The sequence below is a fragment of the Eucyclogobius newberryi genome, unplaced genomic scaffold (genome assembly GCF_026437365.1).
Source record: "Eucyclogobius newberryi isolate DKJ021-1_F unplaced genomic scaffold, fEucNew1.0.hap1 SCAF_4, whole genome shotgun sequence".
In the NCBI taxonomy this organism is placed as follows: Eukaryota; Metazoa; Chordata; class Actinopteri; order Gobiiformes; family Gobiidae; genus Eucyclogobius; species Eucyclogobius newberryi.
In genome coordinates this window covers 26,507,226-26,523,514 of record NW_027316056.1, presented here as the reverse complement: position 1 = coordinate 26,523,514, position 16,289 = coordinate 26,507,226, and the positions used below count along the sequence as shown (strand labels likewise).

General features: G+C 41.2%; 2 protein-coding genes across 2 annotated transcripts in view; one reads left to right on the top strand and one right to left on the bottom strand.

The window, feature by feature from the left end:
• Window positions 1-16,289, top strand: part of ctnna2 (catenin (cadherin-associated protein), alpha 2) — a 308,211-nt gene that overhangs the window by 156,737 nt on the left and 135,185 nt on the right. The gene's annotated exons all lie outside the window — the stretch shown is intronic.
• On the bottom strand, window positions 2,807-7,238 carry lrrtm1 (leucine rich repeat transmembrane neuronal 1). Its single transcript, XM_072463898.1, has one exon. The coding sequence runs from the start codon at window positions 6,100-6,102 to the stop codon at window positions 4,525-4,527; it is 1,578 nt and encodes a 525-aa protein (XP_072319999.1). The 5' UTR covers window positions 6,103-7,238; the 3' UTR covers window positions 2,807-4,524.

The following is a 16,289-nucleotide window of genomic DNA, read 5'->3' as shown; positions in this document are numbered from 1 at the left end:
ATTATTCCGACAGTTCGCTCCACTCTCGCTCGGAGGGATGTGCCGCAGAGTAAACCATGGAGCCATCAAAGCTGTTATTTCAAGTAAAATTCACAAGTTTAATTGCCTTAGTTTTTGAGGTTAATCAGGTTGACGTTAGTGGCATTAGTTGCTGCAATAAACTTAAGGAAACGTTGGAGGGTTTGTTTGTTTTTTTCCTGCACGGGCTAGCTTGCATACTGCCAAACCATTTCAATTTATACTTCTAACTCGGGCTGCAGGATTAATCACAATCAAATTCACAAAATCAAATTGAATGGAGGCAGTTACCACAATTTCCTCCTCAAACAACAAAATAACCTGTCTCTGTCTGCATTAAAAAACTGCTAGTAGTTGAAACATTTTATGAAATATCTTGAACACAATCTTAACATCAATATTTGCCCAAGTCATGCAGCTCTTATTATAAAAATGCAACAATCTTCTACAGGCTATTTAGACAAACCTTTGCCAGCCATAGATTGAACAATGTATGTCCCAAATTCTGTAGCTCTCTTTTTGGCACGGCAAAATAAGTGACTGAAATGAGCTGAATTTAAATGATTTCTTCTGCATCCTCTGAATTATATATACAGTGCATGCTAAGCGTATTAACACACAGAACCAGAAAGGCAAAGGAAGCATAACAATTGAGAGAACCCGTCTTGTATTTGGATGCTAGATAATGTTGACGATGATTAGAATATCGATTACTAAACCCACCTGTTTATAGCTGGAGCTGTAGAAAGCCCCCCGCACATTGTCATTAGTCATCAGCCTGCTCCGCACAGCCCACTGCAGCGAGTGTGCACTGCCACCATGATTTAACCCTGCGTCCAGTTCTGAGGGGGTGGTAAGTGTTTATTATGCAGTGCCGTCCGTGTGCCAATGAGACGGCAGAATGTAGACCGATCAATAGCTCTCACAGGAAGAAGTCAGGTTAATTCATTTTTGAAGGATTCGTTTGCATCTCCGATGGCCGCCTTGTGCTGTAATGAGAGCTGCGTCTCAAAGATTTGCCGAGCGATAGTCAGTGACGCATTCTTTGCTGCACAGGCCGATGTGAACGCAGCCGGACTCTTGAGGGATGCTGGGAGGAACATGTCCGTGTCTTCTTTAACATATGGGAGCGTTTTGTGGATGGCTCCTGTAACGGCACCATTGTTTTTCCTAATACACGCTCAATTTATGCAAACCTTTGTCTGGAAATTGAAGATAAATTGTATTTTATTGAGTCTCATTTCATTGTCCAAGAGCTCTTCTTAATATCCCGTATCTAGCTTTGACCCTTGTTTTTTTATATTTAGAATTGCCGCTGTCTTTCCCCATTTCATTGTGTTTTCTCATTCTCCGTTTAGAGCATGTTCTTTGTGTACTCTACTCCTTATCTTATTTTCAATATGGGGCACATATTACATTTTGGTACATAGGATTATTGTAAACGTGCAGCGATACAGTGACAGCGCTGTATACTGTCTGTTCTCACAACATGCCCACTTTTGCAGCCCTATCAGCAAGTGTATTTTATTGCACATATAACTTGTCCTCTGTCTTGCAGCTGCGCCCACTGTGGTGCAAAGCAAATGTCACAGTCTTCTGCCCATCTACCTTTTTAAAACCAATACAAGCTCACACTTTCTGAGTGATTCGTTGACCATGTCAGTCACATATCATCCAAATCAATTATAGATTTTTATATAAATAAAATACGGTAAAACATATCATCTTCATCCTTTGGTAATGGCCAGGCTGGGTGAATACATTTGTTATCGCAGTGATCATTTTGGTTAGTGCTCATCTCTATTGATTTTTCACAGAGGATCATCAATCACGGCATTCATAATTGAAACTGTGCACAGTGCACATATCTGCCCACGGGGAATTATCACCCCAGACTCAGGTCAAGCACAGATTTGATCTATTGTCAGTAAGATGAATTGATGTTTTTACCTCCATCTACTGTGTCTTATGGACAGCATTGTTAACAGATATTGTGAGAGGGAAAGGAGTTAAACTGAAAGAGAAGGAACGGGTCATTCTGGATAGATAAGACTAAAGTAGTTTAACGTCAGCCCCAGGACTCTGAGCTTTTAAAATATTCACAGCCATTCTCCATCACCTTTTGCCCTCGCAGCTGGTTTAAGAAAGGAGTGAAATGAAATCAATAGCAGTGCCAGTACTGGCAGTGTGCGAGCCATCATCCAATATTTATACAAATGAGCCTTCAAAACTTTAGATTTACCCTGCAGTCGTATGCATGTTGAAGTGGCTGCAAAAAAAACAACTGGTCAAAAAATGTAAAGGGGATCCAACAGTCCACGATGCCATCATAGGCCCCATCATACACTGCAGTCATTTGCATTCAGATGCTCTGCTTATGATTAAAAGCTGTGTGGCATCTTAAAGTGGGCTTTGTACCATAAATTACAAACAGACATTATCTCTCATCAAAGCAAATGCACATGGGACTTCAAAGTGCCATTAATTTGGTAATTTACCTCTACTAAAGCAGATAACAGTCTGGTGTAAAGGAAACACATTTATCACTGTAATTTTAAACTAAATCAAATGATACTAAAAAGCTTGGCATAGCATTTGATGATTTTGCTGTGAGCCTGTAGCAAAGGAAAGCAGAATAGGGCAACCTGATATTTATGTTATCACTGCCATTTTGAGAGCCTTCAGATATGGCCTCTTCCAGCAATGATTAAATCAGTGAGCTCATAATTTAGTTTTAAAGCAAGGTCATATTTTTCACATGAATAGCCATTTCCCAATCAAGACAATGTCTGTATAAAATAATTTTATTTGCAGGATATTGAAAAAAAATGGTTCAAACCAAAGCATATTAATTGACCTGTTTTAAGAAGACACACTTCCTCCAGGACATTTGATGATTTGCCTTTGTGTTACCATGAACAGCCTTGAGAAAAAAAATAAAGGAAAAATGTGAACATGATAATCTTGGATCCCAGCAATTGATCGTCAAATCTGCGCTTCAACCAGACTAATGTGGTAATTGATACCTGCTTTAAATGTTTTCATTCCTGCTAACTAACAAGATGTAGAGAGAGTTCAATTTCATTTCGAAGTGTGACGAATTTTCCGTGAATTCTCCTGGTTGACGTTTCTTAGCAGGAAAGGTAAGTGGGGAGACTGCAGCAACAGTATGAGATGTGCACACTAGAGAGCAGTCTGTTCCCTCTTTCTGTCTGCTTCCCTCGCGCTCGCCATACTGTTCATGTCAGAGCACCCAGAAAACACATCATCTGTCAGCGCTCTCATTTACACACAAGGACATATTTACACCTCCAAGTGGTGCTATTTTCAGCAAACATTTTACATTACATGAAACACAGTGAGGGACAGTGGATGTGCTAATTGTCTTTAAGCTTGTGGATCATCTCTTTACCCCTTCTGACAAATAGCCGTTTGATTTTAGTTAGCATGGGGGCCTGACGAGTTGTTGTCATTGGTGTGCTTAATACAGTGAAAAGATGCACCACTGGAAAGCCAATGAGATAAAAGCAATGAGTCATAGCTTCTGATTTTTCATTGCTTTCTTTACTTACACAAATATTATTATAGGAATATAAAATTATCCTGATGAATAAAACCGGAAATTTGACCAATTGAGCTTGTTCACAGATAAGTAATGGGGTTGAGGAAAGGAACTACATATATAGCAAACCAGCACAGTGAATGAACAAATATGTGAACAATCTGAAGTCAAAAATAGATCTTATATTCAGCCCATCAGATCTAGACAGATATTGGACACTTCTTCTCTTTTGCGACGTGTCTTTTTTGGTTGAATACACTGCAGAGACCTGGCTCTCCAGTCCTCACACTCAAATTCTATCTAAAGATCTATTGTCACCTGTTCACTCTGACAGTCGTATTACATACAAATGACTTTACTGTGAATGGCAATTCATTTATTTAAAGATTTTTTTTTGTATTTTACAAAAGAAATAGATAATTCTGTCTCTTTTTTTGTCCACACTTGCACTTTGTTTAACATATTTTACACAGACTTTACATTTTAAACCCAACTTAAACATATTTTTATATTTTAAATGCTTGTCAAATATTGTGTTTACCATAATACAAATGGTTCACCCATTTTTTGTTGACTTGTCCGTAGTTCATTTTTAAACAATAATTAAAAGTCCTGAAGTAGAAAGACACGTTAAAGCTCATATATCCATCCATGAGTGAAAAGCCTTAGTGTCCTGACATATTCCTCCCGGTTGGACTGTCAAACATCAACAGGTCAAAGAGTCATTTGGCCATTATGCTTCACGGCCTTACATAAGCAGGGTACAGCAGTGTAGCTGTCAGCTGCATAAAGCATTCTCCTTTAATATCACAGTGAGAAGCTGTGGAGAACATGTCTATTTTATAATCCATTTGTCCAGCAATATTCCCCTCCTCTGTGTATCCAAAAAGGGATTGACTGTATATCCACATAATGACAGGTAAAGATGTAGTCAGTAAGCTGGATCACACTTCACATTCCCGAGAAGGTTGCTGTTGACAAGTGCACGAGCCATATTCGTTTATGATTACCAAAGCTCCCTCGATGTGGTTGGGTTTGTAGTCGACATAGTACTCTGGTGTTGAAATGGCAGCCATCTGCTGCATGCTTTGCTTTTGCTTCTGCTTACGTCGCTGACTGCTAAAGCACTGCCTCAGTTGTCGTATTCCAGCAGGAAAGCACTTCCATGCCACATAGAGCATGAGCACAATGATGAGAAAAGAAAAGATAAGCGCCATGGTTCCAGTCACCACTTTATGGATCTGCATGGTACTCTCCAGATCATCATGGCCCACTGTGACTGTGAATGAGCTAGTGACCACCTCGCTGCCTTCACCCTCGTATGGGTTGGAGGTAAATGGGCCCAGCAGAACAGAGCCGCCCTGGGCCATATCCCTGGTAGAGCCATACAGGCCTGCTGTAGTCACCTCCAGAGGCGCGTCCTCACAGAGTTGAAAAGCATAGACCGCATCCAGCACGTCCTCACCCTGTGCCGTGTCTGGGCTAGAACACTGTAGGGAACTGTCACGCTGGCCTCGGAAGGCACTCAGCCAGGAGGCCAAGGCACATACGTTCCGGCTGCACTCCCACTCATTCCCTGCGAGGGTAATGCTGTCCAAAGATGACCATGATTCCAGGATGCGCTGGTCCAAAGCAGCCAGGTGATTAGAGTCTAGCATCAACACTTTGAGGCTGGGGGTGCTCTCAAAAACATGTGGCTCGATATACTCAATTTCATTGGAGGAGAGGTCAATTTTCTCTAGAAAATGCCATGTCCATTCAAGGGTATTCACAACAATAGTGGCACGGTTATTGTGCATGTACAATGTACGTAAAGAGATGAGGCGCGGAAAGTGGGCCAAGTTGACTTTAACCAATTCATTGTGCTCGAGATGCAACTCTGACAACTTGAAGAGGCCTGCGAAGGAATTTCGTGCCAGGCTTTGCAGTTGGTTGTATCCCAGGTCCAGAAACTGCATACTTCGGCAGTCCTGAAATATTCGCACTGGCACAAATTTAAGGGCATTATAGCGCAAATGCAAATTGGTGAGCTTTCTAAGGCCATGAAATAAGTCTGGCTCTAGTGCCTGAAGCCTGTTGTATGAGAGGTCCAAAATGCGTAGGTTTGGGAGGGCCTTAAAGGTACCATTTGGCAGACTCTCAATTCTGTTGCTGCTTAGGTCTAACTCCTTGACCCGTCTCAGCCTGTCAAAAGCCCCCTCCTCCACAATGTCAATGTTGTTGTGGTCTAGGTAGAGCCAGGTGAGCTGCGACAGACCCGACAGTTGGCCTTCACGCAACTCGGTCAAGTTGTTCTCTCTCATGGACAGACCCATGGCACTGCTCAGATTGTGAGGAATGTCTGTGAGATTGAGCCCCTCGCAGTACAGCAGCTTGCTGTCGCAGCGACACAGCCTGGGACAAACCCCCTCCACCACGGCAATTGTTCTCAAAAAAATGCCCAGTGAATACAATATCCACCCAGGGGGCTTCTTCAGCGGCCACTTTAAGTACAGTCCAATTAGAAGGAAATCCATTAGCATAAATATCCAGGGATGTCTCTGAGAAAATGTCCATTGATCCACTGTGGGAATTGTGTTACCGTCTATCACACCGCATCATCGCATTATTTTTAATCTTTTTGCAGCATTGTTCCATTTTCTTCTTGAGTCAGACACATATTAATTGGTAGGTTATTGAATAATCAATCCAAACGGTAAATGCCTGGACTCTGCTAATCATACATCAAGCGACAGATGGATAAATGGAATCAAATTGTCCTTGTTGATTGCGTATTTGAAAAGATTCCTACTTACCCCTATCCAAAAGCTGACAATTCATTCAGAGTCTCGCTTTGTGCCCCAACACTAATTATGTGCGAATCTAAAAAAGACCCCACTGTGGTAAAAATCCCCCCCTCCCTTCGCTCTTTTCAGTGGACACCAGATCCTTGGCAGGCTTACAATGTCTTAGTTCTCCTCAAGTGAAAGAGCCAGAAAGAGAAGGAATCCAAGTAGCTTTCAGCGAGATGGTAGGAAGTGTAAGTTCCTCTGTGTGCATGCATGAGCTCTGTCTCTGCTGTTCCTCCACAGTCCTCTGCTGCAATGATCAGAGGGGAGAAGACACAACTCGAGAAGAGAAAACCGCACTAAAGGAAAAGTCTTTATAATATGTTTGAGCTCTTCTCCTCTCTTTGCTTAAGTTTCAGTTGCTATGTCGACGCACATTATTGTCCTTCTCTTGAAGCCATCGGTGACATGTAAGATTTAAATCCGTTTAAGCGTGTTATCATGCTTTCAATGATGGATGCAAGACGAAAAAAAGGATTTAGTGAGGTAAAGCCTCCTGACCGTTTTCTTGTGTAACCGTATTCCTTGTCACGTCAGCAGCTCATGTCGACTGAAAAGCGTCTCGTCTCCACTGTAGCTCACCGGTCTGTGCTGCTCCCCGGTTGTCCGGGTGTTTCCTCCTTCAGCTGTAGAGCGGTGGCTAAAGGCTGCTGCTGGTAGGCAGGCAGGCAGGCAGGGGCGGGAAATGTGGGAAGCAAAGAGAGCGCAATCCTTTGCAGCAGACCAGTCCACTGACAGTGCATGCAGAAGCACCTTCTGTTCACTGAGTGTTGTAAGCCACTCACAATTCAGAGAGCTCGCTCTCTCCCCTTGATCGCTCACTCGCCGGTTCGCACTGCCCCCTCCCTCCTTCTCTTCCCCTGTGTTTTTCTCTCTGCCTCAGACATTTACATATTCCAAATGGGCTGGGCTTAAACCAGGAGCTGCTCTATTCCTCCCCTGCCTTCAATGACTTTAATGAATTGGGCTATACATTTTCTGCCTCTGTTGACGTTACTATGAGAAAGCATTTTTTTTTTTTTCATCAGAAATGCGACATAGCATCCAGTAAATGAAAACGTATTAGTCCCATCTATTTAGTATGCATGTGATACATACAGCTGTATGTATTATTTATTACAAACATGTTTACTATAGAGACTGAATAGTATTTTCTACACATTCAGTACGAGCTGTGATTTCAATATAATAATTGTTCCTATTAAGATTTATTATTTATCAAAAACTAGATTAGATCCTTTTGAATTCATAATGAAAGGTTTAATATCTTCATACTGAAACTGGTTAAACAACACCGTTTTTTCACTAATTATGACTCAACTCAGTTGTCCTTTATTATTTCAGTTCTAACCCTGGTAATAATTCACTCTAAATATGTTCCCAATTGTTTTGGCCTGGAAGCAATAAAGGCTTAAGTTTAATGAGTCCAGACGAGAGGATGACATATCTCATTTGATCAAACTGTCCTGTAGCCAGGCATTCTTTGTCATTGTCAATTACAGTGAGGCTATCTATTCTAAACACATATGTAATTGGTTGCCACATAATATTAGCATAAAGCTTTACCAGAAATATTCTCCTCTGAAGCTCTGCCTCTGACCTGATCCGCACTTCACTGAACTCAAGCTGAGCTTTGTCTGCTCTACCATAAATCTCAGACAGTGAGCGGTTACATTTATGAAATCAGTAAAGTCACTAACTGTGTGACTTTTTTACGTTTCAAAGTATGCTACATGTTTACAGGTGCTATAGCCTGTTAACACCGTGTGATTTAAGACAAGCCCTATCATGCTTGTTCTTTTGATCCTGCCCGTCAGCTGCTGTAATGTTGATGTAGATGTTGATGTTGGGGAACTGTCAGTGTGGCATTATATTAAGCAGCAGACATGTTTGCTAACTAGCCCGGGATTCTTAAAAGTTATATTTCATGGCAGAAATGCACTCTTTTCACTGTGATCAAAAGAACAAGGTATGTGTACATGTAGTATCATCAAAGATCCAATATGATTGTAGAAGTAAAGTCATAAGACACTCAAAATAATGGTAATATCCCCTATATACCTATGTATTAACAGTGTTTGTTTCTGTGTATTTTTATACTGAAATTACAAATACATTCAGATTATGTTCTTCTTAGGTATATTCCCTCTAATAAATACTGGAAAGCCAAACCATCAGCTAATGGCTGACACTGATGTACAGCCATGTGTGCCAAAGATTTGATTCTATGTCTTCTATTAAATGGTGCCTCCAGCAAGTGGAGCTTCTCTCACAAGGGTCAAGAATGAACCTGCAGTCAATTCATTTAGGATTTTCCTATGGCCTTTCTCACAGCATATAATCCTATTATATAATCATCATCTGAAGGTGAACAGAGGAACAGTAGATATAGGGCGGAAGCCACCAGGCAATTCTAATTATTACAGCCACGCTTCAACATGTTTTATATTTCAGAACTGCCAACTGGGATTTGATGGTTAATATAGGTCTGTTTCTTGTTAAGTTGTCTATTTTTAATCACTTACTAATGCAGAGGAGGCTACAGTAAAATGAAAAGACAAATACAATACAAAACATGGGTATCAGCTGCGCTCTGTGTTATTGAATATAAAGGGGACTATGCCATGGCCTTGATGTGACTGAAATCTTTACCACATCGTCTTGTTTCTTGTTAAGGGTCTGTGTGCTTTGTCTGTCTGGGAGTGTGACAGACACATTAGTATGGTTGTCAGTTGCTTGCAGTATGTCTGGCATATGTGTTTATGTAAATCCAGCTGTTAACGCATGTCATAACACAGAGCTTTTGCCCTCTAGTCATGCTTTTGGTAAGGACACTAGATGAGACCACAGCCACAGCTGGTCAAATGTGTCAGACGAAGCCAATTGTCTGCCTGCTCTACCTTATGAGTGTAAGCTCATATTTAATTCACACGCACAGTTTGTTAGTATTTTGTTTTTCTGCATTTTGGCCCCACTCTTATGTCCCCAGCTTCTGACGGAACTTCAAACATGGCGTATATGACAGGGCCCTGTCTGCCAGAGGAACTTTGTTCTGCTCTTCTGATGATGCAGAAATCCCATTGAGAGTCATCAAGCCCATTTCGCAGCCACATGCCCTGACTTCTGATAGTCTGACAACTGTGGCCTATTGCCTCATCCTCAGCCCAAAAGGCTTTACATCCTTCATGTGTCCAGTGTCCTCTCATGTCCCAGTGAAGCGACCAGCAGACCTGCCTCTGATGCAAAAGGCTGCAACTTTTGTGAACGGACTAAAATGACTTCTGTTGAGTGTTCCCAATGTGAGGTAAAACACCAAAAACAAGGACACATTCCATCATACTACAAAAGTCATACTTTAGATATGTGTCCTTAATAATTCAGTTGGATTGGAAGAACCTCCCAAATGTTTATACTTGTCTGTTGAAGGTCAGAGTGGGATGATAATGTTTATCACCACTATTTTGAATCATACCTGAATAAACTATCGTTTGCCCACTTCATTAATGCCAAAATAGTTTAAACAAATAAGATTTGTTAATAAAGCAGAATTACAAAATATATTCCCATACGTCTCTCTGGTCAGTGTTAGTTTAGAGAGGCACTTCATTGACATAAATCCCATAACAGACGTTTGGACTCATCAACAATGTCCAAGTATGTTCAGGCTTCAGAACCCTTCAGTTTGTCTATGGTGATTGACATTCGCTACTCTGGAGTGTGGCACGAGTCCGACACATCTGTACCGAAGGCTCAACAGTAGACACCAGAGGCTAATCTCCCCTGCTAATCGCTCACCTTGATAGCAATAATTAATTGCATGATGTCCAGAAAAGTAGGATGACACATATATTAATTAGACGCGCTGCTGGGGGTATCCTCTTCAAAGTTTTGACTTTGAAGTGAACTACACATTTATTATGCTGTAACTTAAAAGGGAAATCTCCCACGCCTGACTTTGCCAAAATAGTTTGTTGTTAAAAACAACTAACTGTGCCTAACTGTTTCTTAATTTATTTAAAGGGTCTATACCTGATTTTTTTCCCCCATTAAAATGTGCAGGGGCCCAAACTTTTCCTCACTTTCAACATATTCCTAGCTTCCTATTTGTTCACTGAAATGAGTTTGGATTTGTAACTTTTAGAGGCCAACATACTTTTACCGTCATGGCGCTGCTGTCAACAAGCATGCTAGCAGTTCACTAGCTTTACTTCCCGGTTCGCAGACGGTAAAACACTTTATATGTTTGATACGGACACCATACATAGGTTTCATTTAGCTGCTTTTACAATCTGTACTAGGCAAGATAAATTTGACATTATTACATGAACAAAAATCTGCTCGTTAAGAGTGTAGTGTTGTAGTGTACGTTAGTTAAAATGCAGATAACAAATACTTCACGACAATAAGTAGATGTACAGTTAGTACTTGCACTTGGATGTTACTCTACATTTTCAGTACATTTGTTATTATTATCATCATAAGTTTGGCAGCTCAACCTTGAATTTCTTCTGTTAAAGAGACGCAATAACAACGTTGTCTTGGCATAGTCATAGCATACCTCCATTTTCTCTGTACATCAACACACAAGTGCCATTTTGTTTGAAGAAAAGTACAGAAATAATTGTAGACAAATGTGGAAAGCGTTGCTGTTGGGCTGCACTCTTCAGAGGTTTCTGCTGTAATTGTCTCACTAGTCATCAATCCAGCACCACTCAGTTAAAGTGCACCAACAAAACTGTGCATGTCACGCTTTTAGACTCATGAATCATTTATTGCCTAGCTATTTTCAGGTGTATCAAATGTAAAACACCTGTATTTCTCTGCCTTGAATGTGCCATTTTTGTCTTCCAGGGAAAAATGGTACATACACAATAAATATTTTCAAAGGGCAGTTTTTTTCTGTTGACTGTGAGGATTCTTACAAGATGTTTTTTATAAAGTGTCCAAGACTTCACAAGGCTGTTATAGCTGCATTTTGTGGGTCCCTATGGGCTGTTAGGTTGCGCTTCTATGGATATAGCCATACCTCACATATACACACGGCGTTTGGTTAAACTTGTCTAGAGGGTTATATCTTTGCTTGTGTTGGTACATTTTTCTCTTAGTTAGCTAGCGGTTTATGTTAAATAATGTCGGGGTTAGGGCTAGTAGGTCAGCTTATAGGGCTTTTATAGTACTGTTGGATCTGTACATGTTTCATTAGCAGCACAGTCACTCATGGATGATGCTGTATCTCCTGTCATGTTTAAGTGCTAATTTACTGTGAACTTCATATGTCTGGTAAGTGTCTCGCTGTGTGGTTTTCATTCATCATGTTCTAAAGCAAAGAAGCTCCAAAATAGTCCACAAGAACTTGTGCATGATGGCTTAGGTATAGATAAGTATGGCCTCATGATCAAATATGTTTCCAGATTGAGGGCCTGCAATATAATACTGTGTTGAAAGTTTACTAAAATTATTTTGTAATGTAGGATAACAAAATACTTCCATGTTAATAATATCTTTAATATTAGAATACAATCGTCCTATGGATAAGTCACCCTTTCAGCCTGACAGATTCAGCCTCAATGCAATAATCAGCAGGTCAATATATGTAGACCTCTGCAATTTATAATGATCTTATGTAGTTTAAAAGTATCACAATGTGCATATCTGTACCGATACATGATACATATTGCAGCCCTACCTCCATGGAGACAAGCCTAAGCCACAAACAGACAGCATCAGCCCAGCACTGACGGAGGTGTCAGAGGTGTCGCTAAAGGGCAGGCAAAGAAAGCAATTGCTTGGAGCCCCCAAATCAGAAGGGCCCCAACAGAAACAACACAACACATACTAGAGCCTGCCTATTATGGATTTCAATGAGTTGTAGTCATAACACAAACTACTTTGCTTGGAAAACAATGAGACTTAAGAATACTGCTCTCAGCCATGGTTCCAGCACCAGTTCATTTTAGTGGGCCTAACCAAATTTGTGATTGGCTCTCAGTCCCACTCGCTTTTGGATGTGGCTTCTCTGTACACCTTGCTAAGTCAGCCGTGAGTTTTACCATTTCTTTAAACACATCTACAGGATCATTAAAGTGTGCAGCATGAGCACCAACATACATTGTATTGTTTAGTGCTATGAATGTTTCAGCATGGCAAGGTAAATGTGTTTGTGACTGAGAGTATTGATGATTTTGTTCCCTTGAATTGCATTATATTCAGTGGTGATGCAAGGGCAAGTATACAGCCCCATTTTTCTGGTTGAAGAATCTTCCACCAGCAACAACAACAAGGTTGTTTTGGTGGAGAAGCGCTTGTAGAAAACCTTACATGGAGATCCAAGAATCAATCCAAAGTCTTTAAGGAAAAGGATGTGTGGCAGCTGGTTGTGGACAGTTGCTGGACTTGTGCCACTGGTGAGGCTGTGCCTTCATATTGCCTACTCAAATATATAATTAATTTACACAGCTGGGTTCCCTCCAATAAGATGTGCAGATGGTGTTTCAAACCTGTCTTGTCAAGATGTGAATGACATAGAGACGTTTGAAATACAGATTAGGTACATTAAGTACAGCGTAGTAATATGTTTGTCTTGAGAACTTTATATTCCCTGTGTATATTATGTTTTTGTCTCCACACATGACTGAAAAAAATGACACAAAATCACTGAAGTATTCTTAGCACATCCCTAATAATAAAAAAGTTTGGACTATGTTAATTATTTCACTCTTCTATCGGCTCTTGTTTGGTGCAGCTGCCCACCTGTACCAGGGCCTTGTCCAGCAGATGGGCTCTGTATAATTAAGCCAATAAACGGCTGCACGTATCTGACCTTGTCACATCACAGAGCTGTGACTGCAGAGCTCATGGTTCACTTCATCCTCCTCATGAAGCCAAGTCACCACTAGATGCACAGTATGAGATCAGATTAGGCTTAACCAAACTTTATCTTCACCACTTAGATTCAGAACATGTGACTCAGAGATCTGGAATCATAGCAGAGCATGTCTGTGGCTATCCATTATTTCAGGAGATGTGAAATCGGTTGCATTAATGACATAATTGAGTTCCCTCAACAAAATATTATCGCCTCCAAGTCATAATTCAGTTCCAATAAAAATGTGTTTTGTTTTAATTAGAATGAACATAATGGTACAACACGAACATGCATTCAATGTATGTTAACCTAGTGGATATTAGCACTATGGAGCACACACAGTATTTGCATGAATGATTTTATTTAAGGATTAAGCAGCTTATTCATTTACTCTTTTCATGCCTGTTAGTTAGAGAAATGTAGTACTAGCCAGGCTGGCACGGGAGATTGTGCCGGCTGTGGTTATATTTTCACACAAGACCCTTGTTAATGGGCTGGGACTTGCGAAACTACAGATTCTAGTGTGTCTTGTTTTTAAACTATAGGTTTGTACAGCAGGTTCACTTATTTGTGGCTGAATCAATTCATCAACCTGTGATCAAATCAGTGCTCATTTAGATGTTACACCACAGTTTAATAAACCCCATTTCAATATGTCTATTGAGTGCTTGAATCTGTGTCATTCATCAAACTGACACATGCACTGCACACTTTCCAAGTCTGCATGCCATATCGTGAAAACACTGTTTACTTGACTCTAGTCGTTTTTTTTTAGACTTGAGTAGTAGTCATTTTGGAGGGGATATAAAGCAGTTTGAATAGACATCAATTCCCAAACACCCACCATGAGGGTAAGTTAGATCTGTCCTCTTACATCATGTCCAGATATTGTGTGGCTTTACTGTTCCTTCTTTCACACAACTAATAGCAGCAACAACTCTTTTAGTGGCTTGGCACTGCTGCGTGGCTGGACTGGAAAAACCTACATAAAAGGATGGTGGGAGACATAATCATTTCAGCAGTTCAGGCGGCCCCAGTCTTTGAAGTTTTTGCAACCTGGATCATTACAACAGAGCGCGGCGTCGTCTCATCTCACACTTTTTATTTGTGTTGTGTGTCTGCTGCTTCTCTCTGCGGGCTTATCCACAGTGCATAGGATCCATGCCACAGATATCATGTTATCATTAGGCTATTTTTTACTTTTCCGCTGTTAACCACATTTACCGTTTCGATAGTAGGTTATTTTTCTCAATTACCTAACTGCCATAATCTCCGATTAGACCAACCTACACACTGCAGCCCACCTAGAGAACCGTCTTGAGTCATCATTATCATGGCTTACACGATCACACAGAGAATTCTCCTTTGCACGTTGCGCGTAGCCCAATACTGCCACTTCTGCAGCACTGATGCTCATTTGTTTAACAGTTTGTTTTGTGCATGCACCTGCAGTAATCAAGTTAAACACACTTTGTCACTGTCTAAATAAGAGATTATACCAACCACTTTACATTGGGAATGTAAAGCATGGAATAAAACAAATTGAAGCTTGTTATTCGGCACCATGGTTGAGAAAAAGTCAATTTCGAGATGTCCCTGTGAGGGCAGAAAGGGATCCTGTGGTTGCAGTGGATGTGACTGATGAGTGTGAGGGGAGTTATGTCCACCTGATCCCATTTGCTCAGCAGGCACATAGCAACCCTTTCCTACATTACTTTAATGGCATGCTGACCTTTAAAATATACATGAACCATAAAATTCTCAAGAACTAGAATTATCAAAGTAATTGTCAAAGTTATGTAAAATTACACTATTTGCCCCAGTATATCAATGTAGTGTATTCGTGGCACAACAATTATTGACGTTACACGAATGTATTATCCAACAACACAAATCCTCTTGTAAAATGTCTTTACTTGTATTGATTGTTTGTTTCTATTGATGTCAAGTTAATGCTGTCTGCACGATCCTCTTTATGAGGCTTTTATGAGTGACTTCATTGATAGGGGTCATGTCTGGGTGAGTTTTAAATGCTTGCTAATGGACATGTTTGACCCTTCGCACAACAATATAATAGTATGCTCCTGAGTTCATTGCCTCTAGAGCTCTCTGTGGGCAGATCATGACACATATTATTTAGTGGGCCACACCGAGGTGCAGACTACAATGACGCAGTGATGGGGAATGACGATGACAGCAAAATGGGATTATACCCCCGTGTATTAAAAACCAAGTCCTAAAATTGGATTGCCCCAGGTATGAAGTGTAAGCTGCCATTGAAGTCAACAGATGTGGTGTTGTTTATTCAAGCAGAAGCCATGAAGTTTGGAAAATCAAATATATTTACACATTTATAAATGTTGGTTTTCATCACCAGAGGGATGTGAAGGAGAGGAGTCAAGACAGGCAACGGAAGAAACAGGAAACCATTTATTACCGTTCAATTCTGTTTCCACATGCTGTACATTATTCAACTTTTCCAATTACAATATGATATTCAAGGACCATGTGGACCATGTCACCCTTGACAAATAGCAATCATTCTGTCTGCGTGCCATCCATCCATCTTCTGCCGCTTTATCCGGGGCCGGGTCGCGGGGGCAGCAGTCTGAGCAGGGACTCCCAGACTTCCTCCTCCCCAGACACTTCCTCTAACTCCTCCGGGGGGATCCCGAGGCGTTCCCAGGCCAGCCGAGAGACATAGTCTCTCCAGCGTGTCCTGGGTCTTCCCCGGGGCCTCTTCCCGGTGGGACATGCCTGAAACACCTCCCGAGGGAGGCGCCCAGGTGGCATCCGGAACAGATGCCCGAGCCACCTCAGCTGGCTCCTCTCGACGTGGAGGAGCAGCGGCTCTACTCCGAGCTCCCCCCGTGTGGCCGAGCTCCTCACCTTATCTCTAAGGGAGCGCCCAGCCACACGGCGGAGGAAACTCATTTCGACCGCTTGTATCCGCAATCTTGTCCTTTCGGTCATTACTCTAAGCTCATGACCATAGGTGAGGGTAGGAACGTAGACC